Raw genomic sequence first — 17,499 nt, 5'->3', positions numbered from 1 at the left:
AATGCAGTTGACATCTAGTCTCTATTGAAATCCTACAGGTGAACACCACTCTGACCTATGACTCGGAAGAAATCGCTAGTGTTAATTTTCAGTACGCGGCCACCATTGTAGTAACAGACAATGGTACCCCCCCAGCTAACCAGTAAGTTTCAAATAACCTGTCTTGAAATATTTTTTCTCACCTAAAGAAGCCCCCTTTCCTTCTTGTTAGTCAAATTGGTTATGCTATATTATGTACTGCAAGGCAATGCTTAAGTGTATACAGTTCCAGGTATACAATTGTGCTACTTAATACTACAGACAGCATAAAGACAAATCAGCTAATGAAAATTTAAACAAAATCAGCAATTTCTCTGAAAACAAGCAATAGAAAAATACAAAATGCTGTGAATGGATACTCTTGTTTATAGAACCATTGGTGGCAATGTGGCATCCTGATCCCAAAGTTCAGTGGCCAGTAGCCAGCTAGAAGCCACTATACCATCTTGTGGATTCTAAAAGGTATTCACTTTTACAGCCTGCTTTTATGTTCTGCTTGAAATTCAAGTTTCTCCATCAGAAATCATTTATAAGAAAGCAAGTTTGCTTACCGTAAATGGTGTTTTCTGTATACAGCAGGACGAATTAGCCGTGACACGGGTAGGGTTGCCAACTGGCTCCAGATTTTCAGGACAGGTTGGTCTAGTCCTGGCTTTACCCCATTGCATGCTGGGAGTTATTCTGAATTCCCTATTGCATTCACTAACAAAAGCAAGAATATAAGTACCTGCTTGCAGATGAGTAAAACCAGGACTGGATCAACCTGCCCTGAAAATCTGGAGCCAGTTGGCAACCCTAGACATATAGGTGATGTCATCTAACAGCACTGAACGGATCCTTCTCTCTAAGCTCATATTTTTCTCTACTGAGCAAGCGCAAGAATTTCCATGCAGATGGGCTTCATGAGCTCCCTCAATTGATATTAGAACTAAGTCTAAATAAGTGGTTGATTCTTTATGGAAGCGGACAGGTATTTAGCATGGCTAAGTCATCCTGTTGTCTATGGAGAACACTGCTTATGGTAAGCAAATTTGCTTTCTCCGTTGACAAGCAGGGCTGAATTAGTCATGGCATGTGGGGAGTCTCAAGCTGAAGAGTGGACTACTAGATAAACAGATTACACAAAACTGCTTGTCCAGATTTACTGTCACTTTTTGATAAATTGTCCAGACAGTAATGGGATGTGAAGGTGTGCTTTGATGACCAAGTTACAGCTTTGCAGATGTCTTCAATAGGTATTGCACTCCGATGAGCCACTTATGCGGCCATGGCTCTCACTTGATGAACCTTGATAGAATCTATGATCTAGATGCCTGCTAAAGCATAACAATATGCAATACAGTTTGCTAACTTGGACATTATTCATGTGGCTACTGCTATGCCCAGTTGGTTCTTTTCCTGTAGTAAGCCAAAGATCTTTTACAATCTAAGGAATGAAAGACTTTCTCAAATTTAAATGCATGTGGCCTCGGAAAGAAAGTAGGTAACACAATGGCTTGATTAATATGCGAATCTGATACTTCCTTTGGTAAAAACTTTGAATTCGTACAGAGCACCATGCTATTGTGAAAGAATTACATATAAGGAGAATAATGAACTAAAGACTGGAGTTCACTGAATTTTCTGGCTGATGTGATTGTGACTAGGAATAAAACTTTCCATATGAGAAATTTTAGAAAAGCCGACTCCAGTGGTTCAAACAAGGCTTCATTAGTTGTGCCAAAAACACATTCAGGTCCCATAGAACTGGAGGTTTGACAATTGGAGGTTTAGTAAGCCATAAACCTTTCATGAACTTCAATATCACCAGATGAGTTGAGATTGATCTAACTTCAATTTGAAAGTGGTAGGCTTCTATAGCACTGAGATGAATGCTTAATGATAAAGTACTAGACCTGACGAAGACAGAATTAGTACTTTTGGTTCGCATGTGAATGGGTCCAGATAAGTCTGTGGATAGGAAGATGAGAACCTCTTCCATTTGAATCCACAAACTCTTCTAATGGCTTACAGGCAGACATTACTATATCCTCAACCAATTTGGGTAAGGAGAAATGAGTGATCAGCGAGTATTCAACATCCATGCTGTCAGGTTGAGGGAGGGAAGGTCCAGATAATAGAGATGTCCTTCTTCTTGCATTAGTAAGGATGGATCTGCCTTGAGATGGGTCAGAGGGGCACTGTACAGAGGTACCAAGTACATAAACCAAAATTGTCTGAGCCATACTGGAGCAATAAGAATCAGCCATGCGCAGTCCTCAAGAACTTTCTGCACTATCCTGGCAATTGATGGAATTGGTGGAAAAGCATACATGAGATCTGAACTCCAGCTGAGCAGAAAAGCGTCCTGAGCAGAATGGACCAAAATCATTCCAGTTTTCTGTTTTCCTCTGATGTGAAGAGGTCAGTTGTTGGAAAACCCCATAGACTGAACAGCCTGTTGGCATTTGATTGTTGCAGGGACTATTCTGCGAGCGAAATACTCTGCTGAGGTGATCTGCTAATGTGTTGGAAATTCCTAGAAGGTAGTTTGCTTGCAGGACAGCTTGATGTTTGCATGCCCATTCCCATATTATTATTGCCTCCTGGCAGAAGGTCCTTGACCCCGTGCTATCTTGTTTGTTCACATAGAATGTGGCTACCTGGCTGTCAGTTTGAATGTGAATGCTCTTCCCCTAGAGGAAATGCATGACAGTTGTCAAAATGTGTCTGACTGCTCACAGTTCTAGGAGAATGAACTGAAATTGTCCTTCTATTAACAATCAAGTCCCTTGAGTTTGGAAGGGGCTTGTATGGGCTCCCAATCCTAAGAACATAAGAAAATGCCATACTGGGTCAGACCAAGGGTCCATCAAGCCCAGTATCCTGTTTCCAACTGTGGCCTAGCCAGGTAACAAGTACTTGGCAGGATCGCAAGAGGTAGCTAGATTCCAAGCTGCTTATCCCAAGAATAAGCAGTGGATTTCTGCAACTCTCCCTTAATAATCGTTAAGGCTATAAATGTAGCAGAAATAGCGGCTGCGATAAAAAAAAAAGGGGCATATAAAATGGTATAAAGGGGCATATAAAATGCGATAAAAAAAATGGTTAGACTAATTACCCTGTTCCCGCATCGCATAGACAATTTCTGCAAGATGAAATAAATTTATCACACCTGTGCTATTTTTCGCTTTGCATGCTGATTAAATCACTGCGGGGAAGGGGAGAGAGAGAGAGAGAGAAAAAGAACCTCTGTATTGTACATTGAACAAATCAACTGCTCTTGATATACTTTTCATCCATTATAATGACTACAAATGTTTAGTGATGTCAATATTAATATGAATACCTCAGAATGTTTCTGTTACAACACCCCCCAAACCCCACCCTACCTTCAGAAATCCACCCTGATTCAAAGTGCCCCTCTACAGTGGTACATATATATAGTGTCAGACTGATTCTCTCCCTCTCTCTCTCCCTCCGTGTTAAGGCCCTATTGCGAAATGATAAATGACCCTGTTCTTTTAAGCCTTCATCAAGGAAGTGAGGGACAAAAAGCAATTGTACTTCATTACTTTACTAATAAAATGTCTGTATAAATATCACATTTGATCCTTTTTCTCAGTATTTTGTATATATAACTGCTGGCTCAACATAGTCTTCATGTTGGTACCTTGGCATGGCAAAAAATGATCCGCCCTCCAGGTGACGCAATATCCTCTTGCACTGAGGATGGATCTCCAGGGGTGTGTATCCAGGAGAGAAAGATTAGGACTGTTGTAGTTGGCGATTTGGTCATGAGGAATGTAGATAGTTGAGTGGTGGGTAGGCATGAATATCACTTGATAACAAACTTGTCTGATGCAAAGGTAGCGGACATCGTGCCATCTAGATAAGATTTTAAAGACTGCTGACAGCACTTGTGGTACCATTGCCATAAGAAGGTGCAGGAGGGAGTTTCTGGAGGATAAATTTAAGCTCAGGGCTCCTAAATTTCAAACCTGTCTGTGAAACAGCACTTACACACCTAAGTGGAGGTGTAGAGATTAATGCTAGTATATTAGAAAATGTGCACAGTTAGTTTCTAAATTACCATGTATTTCTGCTACAAAAGTACATGCGTATGAAAAATAGGAATTATATAGTAAGTTTGGATTTCCAGATGCCCCTGCAGCGGCACTGAGAGGACGGCTTTGAAAGGAATGCAGCCAGCTCCCTAGTTACCTGGCTAAACCTGGGTCCTGCGGCTAAATCTAGCCATCGGGTTACACAAGGTGACTATATTTAGCCATGGGGAAAAAAGGTTCAGGGAAAGCGCATGCAGGAATTTAATTTGCACGACCCTTTCCATGTGAACTCTGCCCACAAGAGTAAAAGTGGTACAAAAATAGGTACTTTTGTGTGAATGAACCTTGCCAAAACAAATTTTCAAAAAGAAGCTACACAGGTAATTTTGTCTTTGAAAATTAGTTTGAAGGTACCCATAGACCTTCAAATTACCTGGGCTATTAAATTACCCACTGCATTATTATTATCTTGTAGCTTGGCCTGCAGCAGGTGACTTCACAGTTTGAAAACATTTTAGCTCTTCTCCTCTCAGATGTTTCCGCTGATTGGCTATGATCATGCTTCCCCCCCCCCCCCCCCCCCCCATCGGCAGATACTTATCATGCAATAACTGCCTTCTGTTTTCTTCCCCAACCCAGCTAACATTCCGGTATTTGTTACGGTTACTCCAGTGAACCAGTACAATCCCCAGTGTAACCCTGCGACACAGAGCTTTACAGTCGATGAGAATGCACCGCTCCTGTCAGTCATTGGACAGATGAATGCTACTGACCGGGACTACAAGTTTAACAACGTTGAGTTTAGTATAGCAGGGGGCAACAACGAAATCCCCACCTTATTTTACATCAACCCAAGAAGTGGTAAGTTCTCAGGGGGGGGGGGTTCTTTCAGGAAGGCTCTCAACTATCCCTTGATATTTAAGGGCTAAGATATGATGGTATAATTAATAAATTAATAATCACATGGCATGAGTACACATGAAACACCTCCTCTAAATATATTCTAATCTTTACCAAAGGAGATGGGTTACAAAAGTAATAAAAACTGAGAATGTTTGCTTCCACAGTGCATTAAAGATTTGATATACAGGTTCATTTTACCTGGAAGAGGAATGACAGTCTCTTGCAAGGCCCCTGCTCCATGCACTGCTGTATATCTCACAATTTTCAGTTCACAGGTTGCACCAATCCAGATTTTCCTATGGAGCTGAAACACCTGCAAAACAACACCTAAGCCCCAGCTACCAGCACAACCAACCTCTAGCGCAGGGGTCAGGAACCTATGGCTCGGGAGCCAGATATGGCTCTTTTGATGGCTGCATCTGGCTCGCAGACAAATCTTTAATAAAAAAGTAAAAATCTAACAAAATCCCCCACCCTCCTGACGCCCCCCAAGACCTCCAAAATTAATTTACTACAACCCCCACCCTCCTGACCCCCCCAAGACCTGCCAAAAGTTCCTGGTGGTCCAGCGGGGGTCCAGGAGCGGTCCGGGAGCGATCTCCTGGACTTGGGCTGTCGGCTGCCAGTAGTCAAAATGGCGCCGACGGCCCTTTGCCCTCACTATGTCACTGGGGTCGACCATTGGCGGTGGTAGCCCCTGTGACATAGTAAGGGCAAAGGGCCGTCGGCTGCCAGTAATCAAAATGGCGTCGACGGCCCTTTGCCCTTACTATGTCATAGGGGCTACCGCCGCCATTGGTCGACCCCAGTGACATAGTGAGGGAAAGGGCCGTCGGCGCCATTTTGACTACTGGCAGCCGACAGCCCAAGTCCAGGAGATCGCTCCCAGACCCCGCTGGACCACCAGGGACTTTTGGCAGGTCTTGGGGGGCGTCAGTAGGGTGGGGGGTTATAGTAAATTAATTTTGGAGGTCTTGGGGGGCGTCAGGAGGGTGGAGGGTTTTGTTAGATTTTTACTTTTATATTAAAGATTTGACTGCAAGCCCTGGACCCCCGCTGGATCACCAGGGACTTTTGGCAGGTCTTGGAGGGGGGGTTGTAGTAAATTAATTTGGCAGGTCTTGGGAGCGTCAGGAGAGTAGGGGGTTGTAGTAAATTAATTTGGTAGGTCTTGGGGGAGTCAGGAGGGTGGGGGGTTGTAGTTAGTATGGCTCTCACGGAATTACATTTTAAAATATGTGGCGTTCATGGCTCTCTCAGCCAAAAAGATTCCCGACCCCTGCTCTAGCGTAACAGAGAAATCCCTTCAGTATAGAGAGATGCCTTCAACACATGTTTCTATCAAGGGATCTCTGAGGGAATGTTAGGGTTTATTCAGCTGAGTAATTGGTGTGGATGGGCAGATTAGATAGGCTATGTGGTCTTTTTTTGTAATCAATTTTCTGTGTTTAACTTGGCTGATTATAGTTCTTTGGTCAGCCAGAGGAAACAGCTGGCATTATTAGTAGGGTGCTATAGTGGTGGTACTGGATGAATATGTCTGGTTCACAGGGTTCAATAATTTCTCCCACCGTATTTAATATTTTTATGGTATCCCTTTGTACATTTTTGGGTATATGCTATTTTGTGTTCACAGATGATATAAATCCATTTTTACTATTGAATCTAGTAGTTTAGAGGAACAGAGAATTAACTTCTGTTTGTCTCAGATCTTCTCTTGGTGTATAGTGAATAGTCTTAAACTCAACCCCAAAAAAAATGAAATGATGCGGGTAGGATGTTCTGGATTGCACTCTGATTTTTCTTTTCAGTTAAATAGACAGCAACTAACCCATAGTAAGCCAATTCACAATCTTATTATTTTGCTTGAACCAAATTTATCATTGCAGGTTCAGAACTGCAAAAACTACATACATTTTATTTATGGGTACTATGACATCTGTATGTGTTTTATACTCCAGAGAATTTGAGAAGAATGGCACAAGTGTTAGCACTGTCTAGATTAGACTATAGTAACATGACATTTCTGCGGTTACCAAGAAGTTATTATATCGTTTACAGCCAATACAGCAGCCAGACTTAAGGCTGCTGATGTCAAATTGCAGGTGATAATGAACAGGGACTCAGTGAAGCTGCCGTAAAATCAGTGCTACAGAAGCTTTAAAATGATAGAATATGTAATACCGATTTTCTCACAGGACAAACAGAATGGTAGTCCTCACATATGGGTGACATCACAGGATGGAGCCCAATCATGGAACACTTTTGTCAAAGTTTCCAGAACTTTGACTGGCCCCTACTGGGCATGCCCAGCATGGCACTAACCCTGCAGCCAGCAGGGGTCCCCCTTCAGTCTGTTGGCGCCACCGAGCCATCCATCGATGCCCTCGATGCCTGCGCCGGTTCCTTCGATGCCTTCATCGGTGCCTCCGATAATTCCTCTGATTCCTTCGGAGCCTAGACCAGGACCTTCAGGTATCCCACCATCCCGTCCCCTCTAGTTCATAGAGGGACAGGTGCTGATCACTACGACACCTGGACTGATGATTCCTCCCCAGACACCAATGATTTACCTTCACCACCTTCACCCACTGAAAGTAGGAAGCGTTCTCCTCCAGAGGACCTCTCCTTTATAAATTATGTGAAGGAAATGTCTGAATTGGTTCCCTTCCAATTGCAAACTGAACAGGATGACAGACATCAGATGATGGAGTTGCTCCAATTCTTGGATGCTCCCAAAGAAATAACCTCCATCCCTATCCACCAGGTTCTTCTGGATCTACTCAAAAAGAACTGAGAACATCCTGGATCCATTGCTCCAGTGCATAGAAAGGCTGACACTACCTATTTGGTGCAGTCAGCTCCAGGCTTTCAGAAAATTCAATTGGATCACCAATCTGTAGTTGTTGAAGCAAATGTTGAGATCAAAGCCTCACACTTCTTTTGCCCCTGGCAAGGAACAGAAGTTTCTAGATGCCATTGGCCACTGAGTATTCCAAGGTTCAGTGCTCATCTCCCGGATTGCCACTTTTCAGCTCTATATGACCCAATATAATAGTCATTTTTAAGCAGATACAAGATTTGACAGATACCCGCCTCAACAATTCCAAGATCAGCTTCAAACCCTAGTAAACAAAGGTTTTGAGGCAGGCAAGCATGAGATCAGATCATCCTATGATATCTTTGATACTGCTACCAGAGTATCTGCAGCAGCTATTTCGGCAAGGAGATGGGCTTGGCTCAAGTCTTCCGACCTTCGCCCTGAGGTACAAGACAGGTTATCTGACCTACCCTGTGTAGGAGATAATCTGTTTGGCGAACAGATTCAACGGACGGTGGCGGAACTTAAAGACCATCATGAGACCCTGAGACAGCTCTCTCTGATGCCTTCTGACTACTCTTCAAAACAGCCCTTCCGAAAGGACTCTAAGAAGTCCTTCTTCCGGCCGAAGAAGTCCTACCAGCCACCAACCAGATCCCGTGCCACGAGACCTTTTCAAAAAACCCAGTCTCGTCAGACACGGAAACAAAAGCCGCAAGCAGCTCCTCAACCAGGTCCTGCTTCAGGTTTTTGACTTCCACCTAGAGAGCAGCAGCCAGCCACCATTGCCTCACATACCAGTGGGAGGCTGACTGTGCCATTTCAACAACAAATGGCATTCAATCACCTCAGACCAATGGGTACTGGCGATAATTGCCCAGGGTTACCATCTGAACTTTCTCTCCGTGCCACCGGACTCCCCACCTCTGCCGACGTGGAGAACATCTGATCACTCCATCCTTCTGGATCAGGAGGCCTCCCTCCTTCTCCAGTCCAAGGCAATAGAACCCGTACCCTACTCTCAGCACGGCCTAGGGTTCTATTCCCGGTACTTTCTAATCCCCAAAAAATCGGGAGGTGTTCGTCCTATTCTGGACATACGGGCCCTCAACAAGTACCTCCAGCGAGAGAAATTCAAGATGATAACCTTAGGCTCGCTTCTTCCTCTCCTACAACGAGGAGACTGGCTCTGCTCTCTCGACCTTCAGGATGCATACACTCATATTGCGATAACTCCATCTCATCGCAAATACCTGAGGTTTCTAGTAGGCCCCAAGCACTATCCGTACCGAGTGCTTCCATTTGGCCTAGCCTCTGTACCACAAGTCTTCACAAAATGCCTTGTAGTGTTTGCAGCCTTCCTAAGAACTCAGGGTGTTCACGTCTACCCCTATCTAGACGATTGGTTAATCAGGGCTCCCACCCAGCAAGCTGCTCTGTCGTCCCTCAATCTAACCTTACACAGTCTAATTTCATTAGGATTTCTCGTCAATTACAACAAATCCTCTTTAGTCCCATCTCAAACCTTGTCATTCATTGGGGCAGACTTGGACATCTTGCAGGCAAAGGCTTTTCTGCCTCTATAGCGAGCTCTCACTCTCGTGTCTCTTGCACACCAGCTGGAGTCCCAGAACTCCACAACTGCACGCCACTTTCTCATCCTCCTGGGACACATGGCATCCTCAGTTCAGGTCACACCAATGGCCCATTTGGCCATGAGAGTCATGCAGTGGACTCCACGGTCACAATGGACTCAAAGCATTCAGCCCCTGTTGACCATTGTCCAAGTAACTGACTCATTCCGTCAGTCTCTTGCCTGGTGGAGAAATCAGAGCAATCTCCTCCAAGGCTTGCCCTTCCAGGCTTCAGACCCTCAAATAACTCTCACCACCGATGCTTCCAACCTCAGATGGGGAGCCCATGTGGCCAATCTGCAGACACAAGGATCTTGGTCTCCAAAGGAAACCAAACACCAAATAAATTTCCTGGAGCTTCGAGCAATCAGATATGCTCTCAGGGCATTTTAGGATCACCTCTCAAATCAAGTCATCCTGATCCAGATGGACAACCGGGTGGCCATGTGGTACATCAACCAACAGGGAGGCACGGGCTCCTTCCTTCTGTGTCAGGCAGCTGCGCAGATATGGGCGGAAGCTCTCTCCCATTTGATGTACCTCAGGGCCACCTGGTTGCCGGGAGTGGACAACGTGTTGGCAGACAAGCTGAGTCACATCTTTCAACAGCACGAGTGGTCTCTCAACCCCTCAGTAGCGAGATCCATCTTCCAACAATGGGGATATCCTCAGATAGACCTCTTTGCGTCTGCTCAAAATCGCAAAGTAGAGAGCTTTTGCTCTCTCATTCGCAGCAAACACTCTCAGCCCAGAGACGCATTCTCCCTCTCGTGGGCAACCGGTCTACTTTATGCATTCCCTCCACTTCCTCTTCTCTCGAAGACTCTCGTGAAGTTATGTCAGGACAAGGGTACCATGATCCTGATTACACCTCACTGGCCATGCCAGGTGTGGTTTCCAATCCTTCAGGATCTCTCCATTTGCAGGCACATTCCCCTGGGAAAGGACCCGCTTCTGATCACTCAAAACGACTGGTGCCTCCGCTACCCCAATCTTCAAGCTTTGTCCCTGACGGCATGGATGTTGAAAGGTTAATCCTTCAGCCACTTAACCTTTCTGAACCAGTTTCCAGTGTCCTGATTGCTTCGCGAAAGCCTTCCACAAGAAAATCTTACTCTTACAAATGGAACAGGTTTAAGTGATGATGCTCTTCTCAGTCCCTTGACCCCTTTACCTGTCCAATCACGAAGTTTTTGGACTATCTCTAGCACTTATCAGAGTCAGGTCTAAAAACTTCTTCCATCAGAATGCATGTCAGTGCGGTAGCCGCCTTCCATAAAGGTGTCGGGGATGTTCCTATCTCAGTACAACCCCTTGTAACACATTTTCTGAAGGGCTTGCTTCACCTCAAGCCTCCACCGCGTCCTCTGGCCCCTTCTTGGGACCTTAATCTAGTTTTGGGTCGGCTCATGAAATCACCATTCAAGCCTCTTCACTCCTGTGACCTTAGATATCTCACATGGAAAGTGATTTTCCTTTTGGCAAATGGCAATCACTTCAGCTCGCAGAGTTAGTGAATTACAGGCCCTAGTTACCTATCTGCCTTACACTAAACTTCTGCAGGACCAGGCAGTACTCCGCACTCACCCTAAATTCTTACCCAAGGTAGTTTCAGATTTCCATCTAAATAATTCCATCATACTACCTACCTTTTTTCCCAGGCCCCATTCCAATCCAGGAGAGCAGGCTCTGCATACCCTTGACTGTAAATGGGCTCTAGTGTTCTACCTAGACCGTACAGCTGCCAACAGGAAAAGCACTCAGTTGTTCATCTCTTTCCATCCTAACAAATTAGGGCAGCCTGAGGGTAAGCAGACACTCTCTCCTCCTGGTTGGCAGACTGCATATCCTTTTGCTATCAGCAAACGGGCATTCCATTTCAAGACCGTGTTAAAGCACACTCTGTGAGGGCCATGGCGACTTCAGTAGAACACCTGCGATCGGTGCTGCTTCCTGATATTTGCAGGGCTGCCACCTGGAGTTCTCTCCACACCTTTGCAGCCCACTATTGCTTGGACAAAGCCGGACGACAAGATTCCATCTTCGGCCATTCAGTCCTTTGTAACCTGTTTACAACGTGATGTACCAACACCCTTTCACCTGCCCATTAGGGTTCAGGATGCCCTTGACCAAACTCCTTCCCAATATTTGTGCCTATTGCACATCTTGGGTACATTTGATGCACTTCTTGGACATCCTCAGCTCGGTACTCACCCATATGTGAGGACTACCATCTTGCTTGTCCTGTGAGAAAGCAAATGTTGCTTACCTGTAACAGGTGTTCTCACAGGACAGCAGGATGTTAGTCCTCACGAAACCCACCCGCCGCCCCGCGATGTTGGGTTAGTAATGTTTTCTTATTTTATTTTTTGGCACTGCCTGTAGCTTTTAAACAAGACTGAAGGGGGGACCCCTGCTGGCTGCAGGGTTAGTGCCATGCTGGGCATGCCCAGTAGGGGCCAGTCAAAGTTCTGGAAACTTTGACAAAAGTGTTTCGTGATTGGGCTCCATCCTGTGATGTCACCCATATGTGAGGACTAACATCCTGCTGTCCTGTGAGAACACCTGTTATAGGTAAGCAACATTTGCTTTATGGCAGCTTCACTGAGTCCCTGTTCATTAACGCCTGCAATTTAATATGACAGCTACATTTAAAGTTCTTCATGATGTAACCCTTTTGTACTTGACTGATAGAACTGTCCATTAAGTGGATCCCAGAGGAAGATTTTTGGCTACCTCTTCCAACCTGCAGTGGAGCAGGATAAGAGAGTCTGTTGCTAGGGATCCCTCCCATAAGAGATTCAGAGGAGAGTGAGAGACAAAAACTAAACTAAGAGCGGAAGAACCTGCTAACTCGCGAGTAACAGAACTGTAAGGATTTTAGAGGACACCCATCAGGAATCTTCAGTCCCTGGAGAGAGAGAGAAGTTTACTCTCTGTGCAAGGACAGGATTTTTGGCCATCTATGGAAAGTGTTTCCTGCCCATCTTAAAGATTGCCCTGCCCGTTGGGACCTCCATCTCACCTAACCCAGGAGGGTGGTAGGATCCCTTGCATTTTCAAATATTCCTGCACAGATAGAGGGTGAATACTGTAATTGAGAGAAGGACTGTGGTGCTGGCAGCATATTTATTGTCAAACATACACAATATGTGAGGATTAATTATGTTTTAACATTTCATCCGTTTGTTTTTCATCTTCAGAAATTGGTATCAGACTGCGTGCTCAATCGCTTAGGCTCTTGCCCTATACAGGGCTACAACCTCTTTCATGATGGCAATGGCACTAGAATAGTAACTTCATTTACCAATTTCACTAATGTACTCTTTTTATTATATATACCAATTTTTAACTTTTTATCGTTTTAAAAATGTTTTACTTATCTTGCCAAATTCATGACAACCTCTCCGCACCGTTGTGTAAACTTGTCCCGTGAATATCCAAATCAACTGCCTGACAGGTAGTGCTATCAACCAATATGTGTGTGTGATTGCTAAAATTCTACCCTCACGACATTGCAATGTTTTGGCGGCACAGCTCGCCTGCTTCAGGGGATTCCTCTCGTTTTACTGACCATTACCGGTTCCTTCCTCACAGCACAAAACTTTCAGCGCAAATGCTCAGTATGAAGCAGTATGAAGCAGACGAGCTGTGCCGCCAACACATTGCAATGTCGTGAGGGTAGAATTTTAGCAATCACACACACATATTAGTTGATAGCACTGCCTGTCAGGTAGTTGATTTGGATATTCACGGGACAAGTTTACACAACGGGGCGGAGAAGTTGTCATGAATTTGGCAAGATAAGTAAAAAAAATTTTAAAACGATAAAAAAGTTAAGAATTGGTATATATAATAAAAAGAGTACATTAATGAAATTGGTAAATGAAGTTACTATTCTAGTGCCATTGCCATCATGAAAGAGGTTGTAGCCCTGTATAGGGCAAGAGCCTAAGCGATTGAGCACGCAGTCTGATACCAATTTCTGAAGGTGAAAAACAAATGGATGAAATGTTAAAACATAATTAATCCTCACATATTGTGTATGTTTGATTGTATTGAGTGAGGACAGTAGCCCTTCAATTTTAGCATATTTATTGTGCCATCTGCAACTATCTTATTGGGCACTAACCCCTGCGTCTAGCATCTTTACTTGGGCATGCAGCACTCACAGAGAAGAGAGATTTCCCCTCTCCTAGTGATAATCAAAGGATGTCAGCCACCCCTGCACTGGGACCGGAAAAGAACCCTCATGCCAAAGGATCCACACCCTGCGGAAAGGGGCACAGAAAAGAACTAGTCAGGGTTCCTGCTCTCAAGAACTTACAAATGAGTTCATTGCCCTACCCATGCAGGACACACACACCGGGATGGGGCTATGTATGGTTTATTGTCTACTGCAATAAAGTCCCTATAAGAATATCTTATAGCCATAACTTTCTGAACTCACACGTAGTCCTGCATATTGCTTACCATGCTGGTTAGTCCAATAATTGTAAGACTTCTGTTATCTACCCTTACATGAATATATGTAGTAGGTTTAGTTGTGTTAACTTTGCATCCCTAAAACTACTACCAGTAAGGGAGTCCACAAATCCAATGGTATATATCCACAGGTTCCAGTTACCTCCCAAAAGGGTACTAGATGTGAGTGCATCCAAGTCTCAAGCAGGAGTTTAGTGTATCACGTTTCTAGTATGTTAAGTATCCCCTTAAATAAAATCATAGCTTGGATATGAGCACACAAGAAGTGGACCTTTCAGAATCATTCACAACAGAGAAGAGCTGTAATATAGAGATTCTGGTAAGACTGCATTCCCCTGAAGAAGACTATTGCTTAAAGATCTATTACATTACCTCCATGTCCAATAGATTTCTGATGTAACAGAAAAGAATTGCAAGTTCTCAAAATATACAGCGATGGAATGTCTACCAGCCTTAAAATAGGTGTCAGATTAATGACCAGCACCCAGCCTACCCCTCTCCATGCTCACACTCCCTATCCTTATAGGTAAGGTCTTGCTTTTTTGCTGAAGGCTCCAAGCTGCCATCTGAAAATCTCTTCAAAGACTAAACCAAATATATAGCTCTCAAACACCTGATGGAAGACTGCTAGGCTTCTGTTCTACAAGACATCCAGGATTATGTGCTTTTTTTAAGACTCTTAGATCAAAGCTCTCAACGAGCAGTCACTCCTTGGTAATCTAATTAGCTGGCACCCTCATCCTCTTCTACCAATGGTAAACAGAATTGACTAGAATACTGACCTGATTTAAGAGAATCATCAGCGCTTGTCTAGCACCTGGAAGTTGGTGTGAACTGTAATTGTCAGGCGCTATTTTCCATTTATATTGATTCATATTAACACTGTTAAACATCATAACTTTTTAAACCGTTGTGATGGCGAAATCGAATGACGGTATATAAAAATCAATAAATAAAAATTTAAGAGGACAAGTGGTTGGGAGGATAGAAGAAAAGACAGACTCTGAACAGAAAATCTGAGCTGGATATATTGTGGGACTCAAGATACATATAAATGACTAGGAGATACATACTGCAAAATATAAGGACCATTTCAGATGGAAAGAAATACTGGTTCACAGGGAATAAGGCCAAGTTAAATAAATATTCATCCAGGCCTCTGATCATTATATATTCATCCACACATTCCATACTATCCTAAATTCCAAGATGGTGGTGAAATAATTGGATCCATGACCTCAGGGACTGGCAGGTCTCTCCCATATTCTCCTGTAGTCACAGAGGAGATGGGTCCTGTTGTTATTCCTAGTATAGACCATGGATTGTCAACCAAATTCTCCAGATTGGCATTCAGAATATCCATAATGAATATTCATGATTATCATGCACTGCCTGTGTTGTATGCTAATCTATCTCATGCGTTATCATTGTGTATATCCACTAAGCTTGACTGCCTAGGTGTGTCTGGAGGACTGGATTCAGATTCCCAGACACAAACTATCTCTGCAATCATGAGTAAAATAATACACATATTCCATATCACTAAGGAAAAGTTGCATGTGACAGTTACATATGAGTATAATGGTGTTTGTCATGATTTTCCTGAGGACCTCCTAGGGTGCGCGCGCAAGCCACCCACATCTATATCCTCGTCATGGCGGGAACCTCGGGGGCGTTCCCTCCGAGTGACGTCATCACTTCCTGGTATTTAGCCTGCCCTTCGTTTGCTAACAAACCGAGTTAGCAAGGATTGGATTGGACTGCCTCCGGTCTAAGCTGCTCTGCCGCTTCCAGCTGCCACAGGAAGCTCTCGCTGCCCTTCAGGGTATTCTCTCTAACCTGGGTACCTGTTCCTCGGGGGCCCTTCTGCTCTATTTCAGGTACCTATCTTGGGTCACCGGGTACTCGCTCCTCGAGGGCCTGCTCTCCCTAATCTGGTGCCTGCCACTGAACAACTTCTGCCTGACTGGACCTTCAACTACAGCTTCTGCTTCAGTGAGTACTAACCCTCTCAGTCTGTCTTCAGCTTTAGCGCTCCGCTCTACATCCGGGACCTGTCCCTGCTACGCCGCACTGCCTACCATCTACTCGAGTGTGAGATTGGTCTCTCTGCTGAGGATCCCTAGACTGCTTCACTGGGTTACATCCACTACTACCCACTCCCCGGGCAGTGCTATCAAGCTGTACAATAAATACAACTTCTCTGTATCTGCGTGTATACTATAGAGTCTAGCCTAGTACTGCGGTTACTCATGGGGCTCCTCGCTGTGGAAGTGGCCATCACCGCAGTACCCAAGAATCTACTCCAACCCCTCAAAACCATAACACCAAATGAGATGGACCTTCTTGTCCATGAGGTCTTGAAGTCCAGCATCTCCTGTATGGCCCCCAGTCCAGGAGAGAGGGATCCTACATGAAGGAGCAGCTATGGGAGAAGATCCTTCAGCACCTTAATGCAATCTATCACAACAACAGCAGTGTGAAAGATCTGAGCCACAATTGACAGGACCTCTGATATCTGGTGAAGAGGAAGCAGGCCAGAATGACAGCTGAGGGACCTGATTGCCAGGTCAGCTTCATTGCAGCTGAACAGTTGGTGTTGGGCAGCATTTTGGATGCAGCTGTAGGAGGGGTTGGCTGACTGGACACCACTCAACTGCAACACTAGGAAGGTGAAATGTGTATATAATGAAGTCAGATAAAGTGTGTCCTTCATAGAAGAGGTCATGAATTCCTGACTGCAAGAGGATTTAGGCATTATGAGAAGATCCTGGAAACCTGGGCAAGACATCCATGATGATGCCCTTGACATCAAAGACCAGCTACATATTGAGGAAGTAGAAGCCCATGCAGTTGTGGTAGGTAGCCTCGTCTACCCTTTGCACCTTTATAGACATGTAAGTGCAATTGATAGCACCAAGACTGAGGGGGAAACATGTTCTTTGTGAGAAATCAGTCATTATTTGATGTTATTGCTTGCTTCTCTGAGGGAAGGATATATATTGATCTTTGTTCCTGAGCAAAGCAGCCAGGACCTGATCTATACACACAGAGGTGGTAAACAGGCTGATTTCAGATGTGACCCCAAGCTGTGCCTGGGAGATGCTGGTGGCAGAAAATGCCAGGGCAGTGGTGACCATGATATGTACTAGCAAGGCATGGGCCCTTCGGGTGGTTGGTTGCAAGTGTCACTAACTGCTGGCCTAGGTACAGAATAGTTTCCTTGTTGAACCAAACCTGTATATGACTTGCTCCTCAGAGAATCAAACACTGTGTCCTAGTCCTGTATACTCTCAGTAAAGTGTACCACCTCCTCCTCCTCTATTTTCTCTCTCTCCTCAACTGTTGTGACCGGAGTATACATAGGAAAATTAGAGTCCCATTGAAAAGGGATTCACCACCACTGACACATTCCCCAGTTTGTCCCAGGAACATTTACCCCCACTCCCTTTATAGCCCTGCATATCCCATTTCACCCCCATTTCTCCCTGTGACCCCCCGCCATGACCCAGGTGTGTCCCAATTTGGCCCCATTAGGTCCCTATCTGTCACAGGTACAATCCCTCCCACC

At 44.6% G+C, this 17,499-nt stretch overlaps 1 protein-coding gene across 1 annotated transcript in view; it reads left to right on the top strand.

Annotated features, from left to right (window-relative positions):
* CDHR4 (cadherin related family member 4) overlaps nt 1-17,499 on the top strand; it is a 149,013-nt gene that overhangs the window by 70,258 nt on the left and 61,256 nt on the right. Inside the window, exons 10-12 of the mRNA XM_029599672.1 lie at nt 39-134; nt 2,930-2,936; nt 4,725-4,946. Coding sequence (XP_029455532.1) covers nt 39-134; nt 2,930-2,936; nt 4,725-4,946 — 325 coding nt within the window. The remainder of the gene's footprint in view (nt 1-38; nt 135-2,929; nt 2,937-4,724; nt 4,947-17,499) is intronic.

Source organism: Rhinatrema bivittatum, chromosome 4, assembly GCF_901001135.1.
Source record: "Rhinatrema bivittatum chromosome 4, aRhiBiv1.1, whole genome shotgun sequence".
NCBI classification, from domain to species: domain Eukaryota; kingdom Metazoa; phylum Chordata; class Amphibia; order Gymnophiona; family Rhinatrematidae; genus Rhinatrema; species Rhinatrema bivittatum.
The sequence above is the reverse complement of the archived record's forward strand: the minus strand, read 5'-3'. Positions and strand labels throughout refer to the sequence as shown.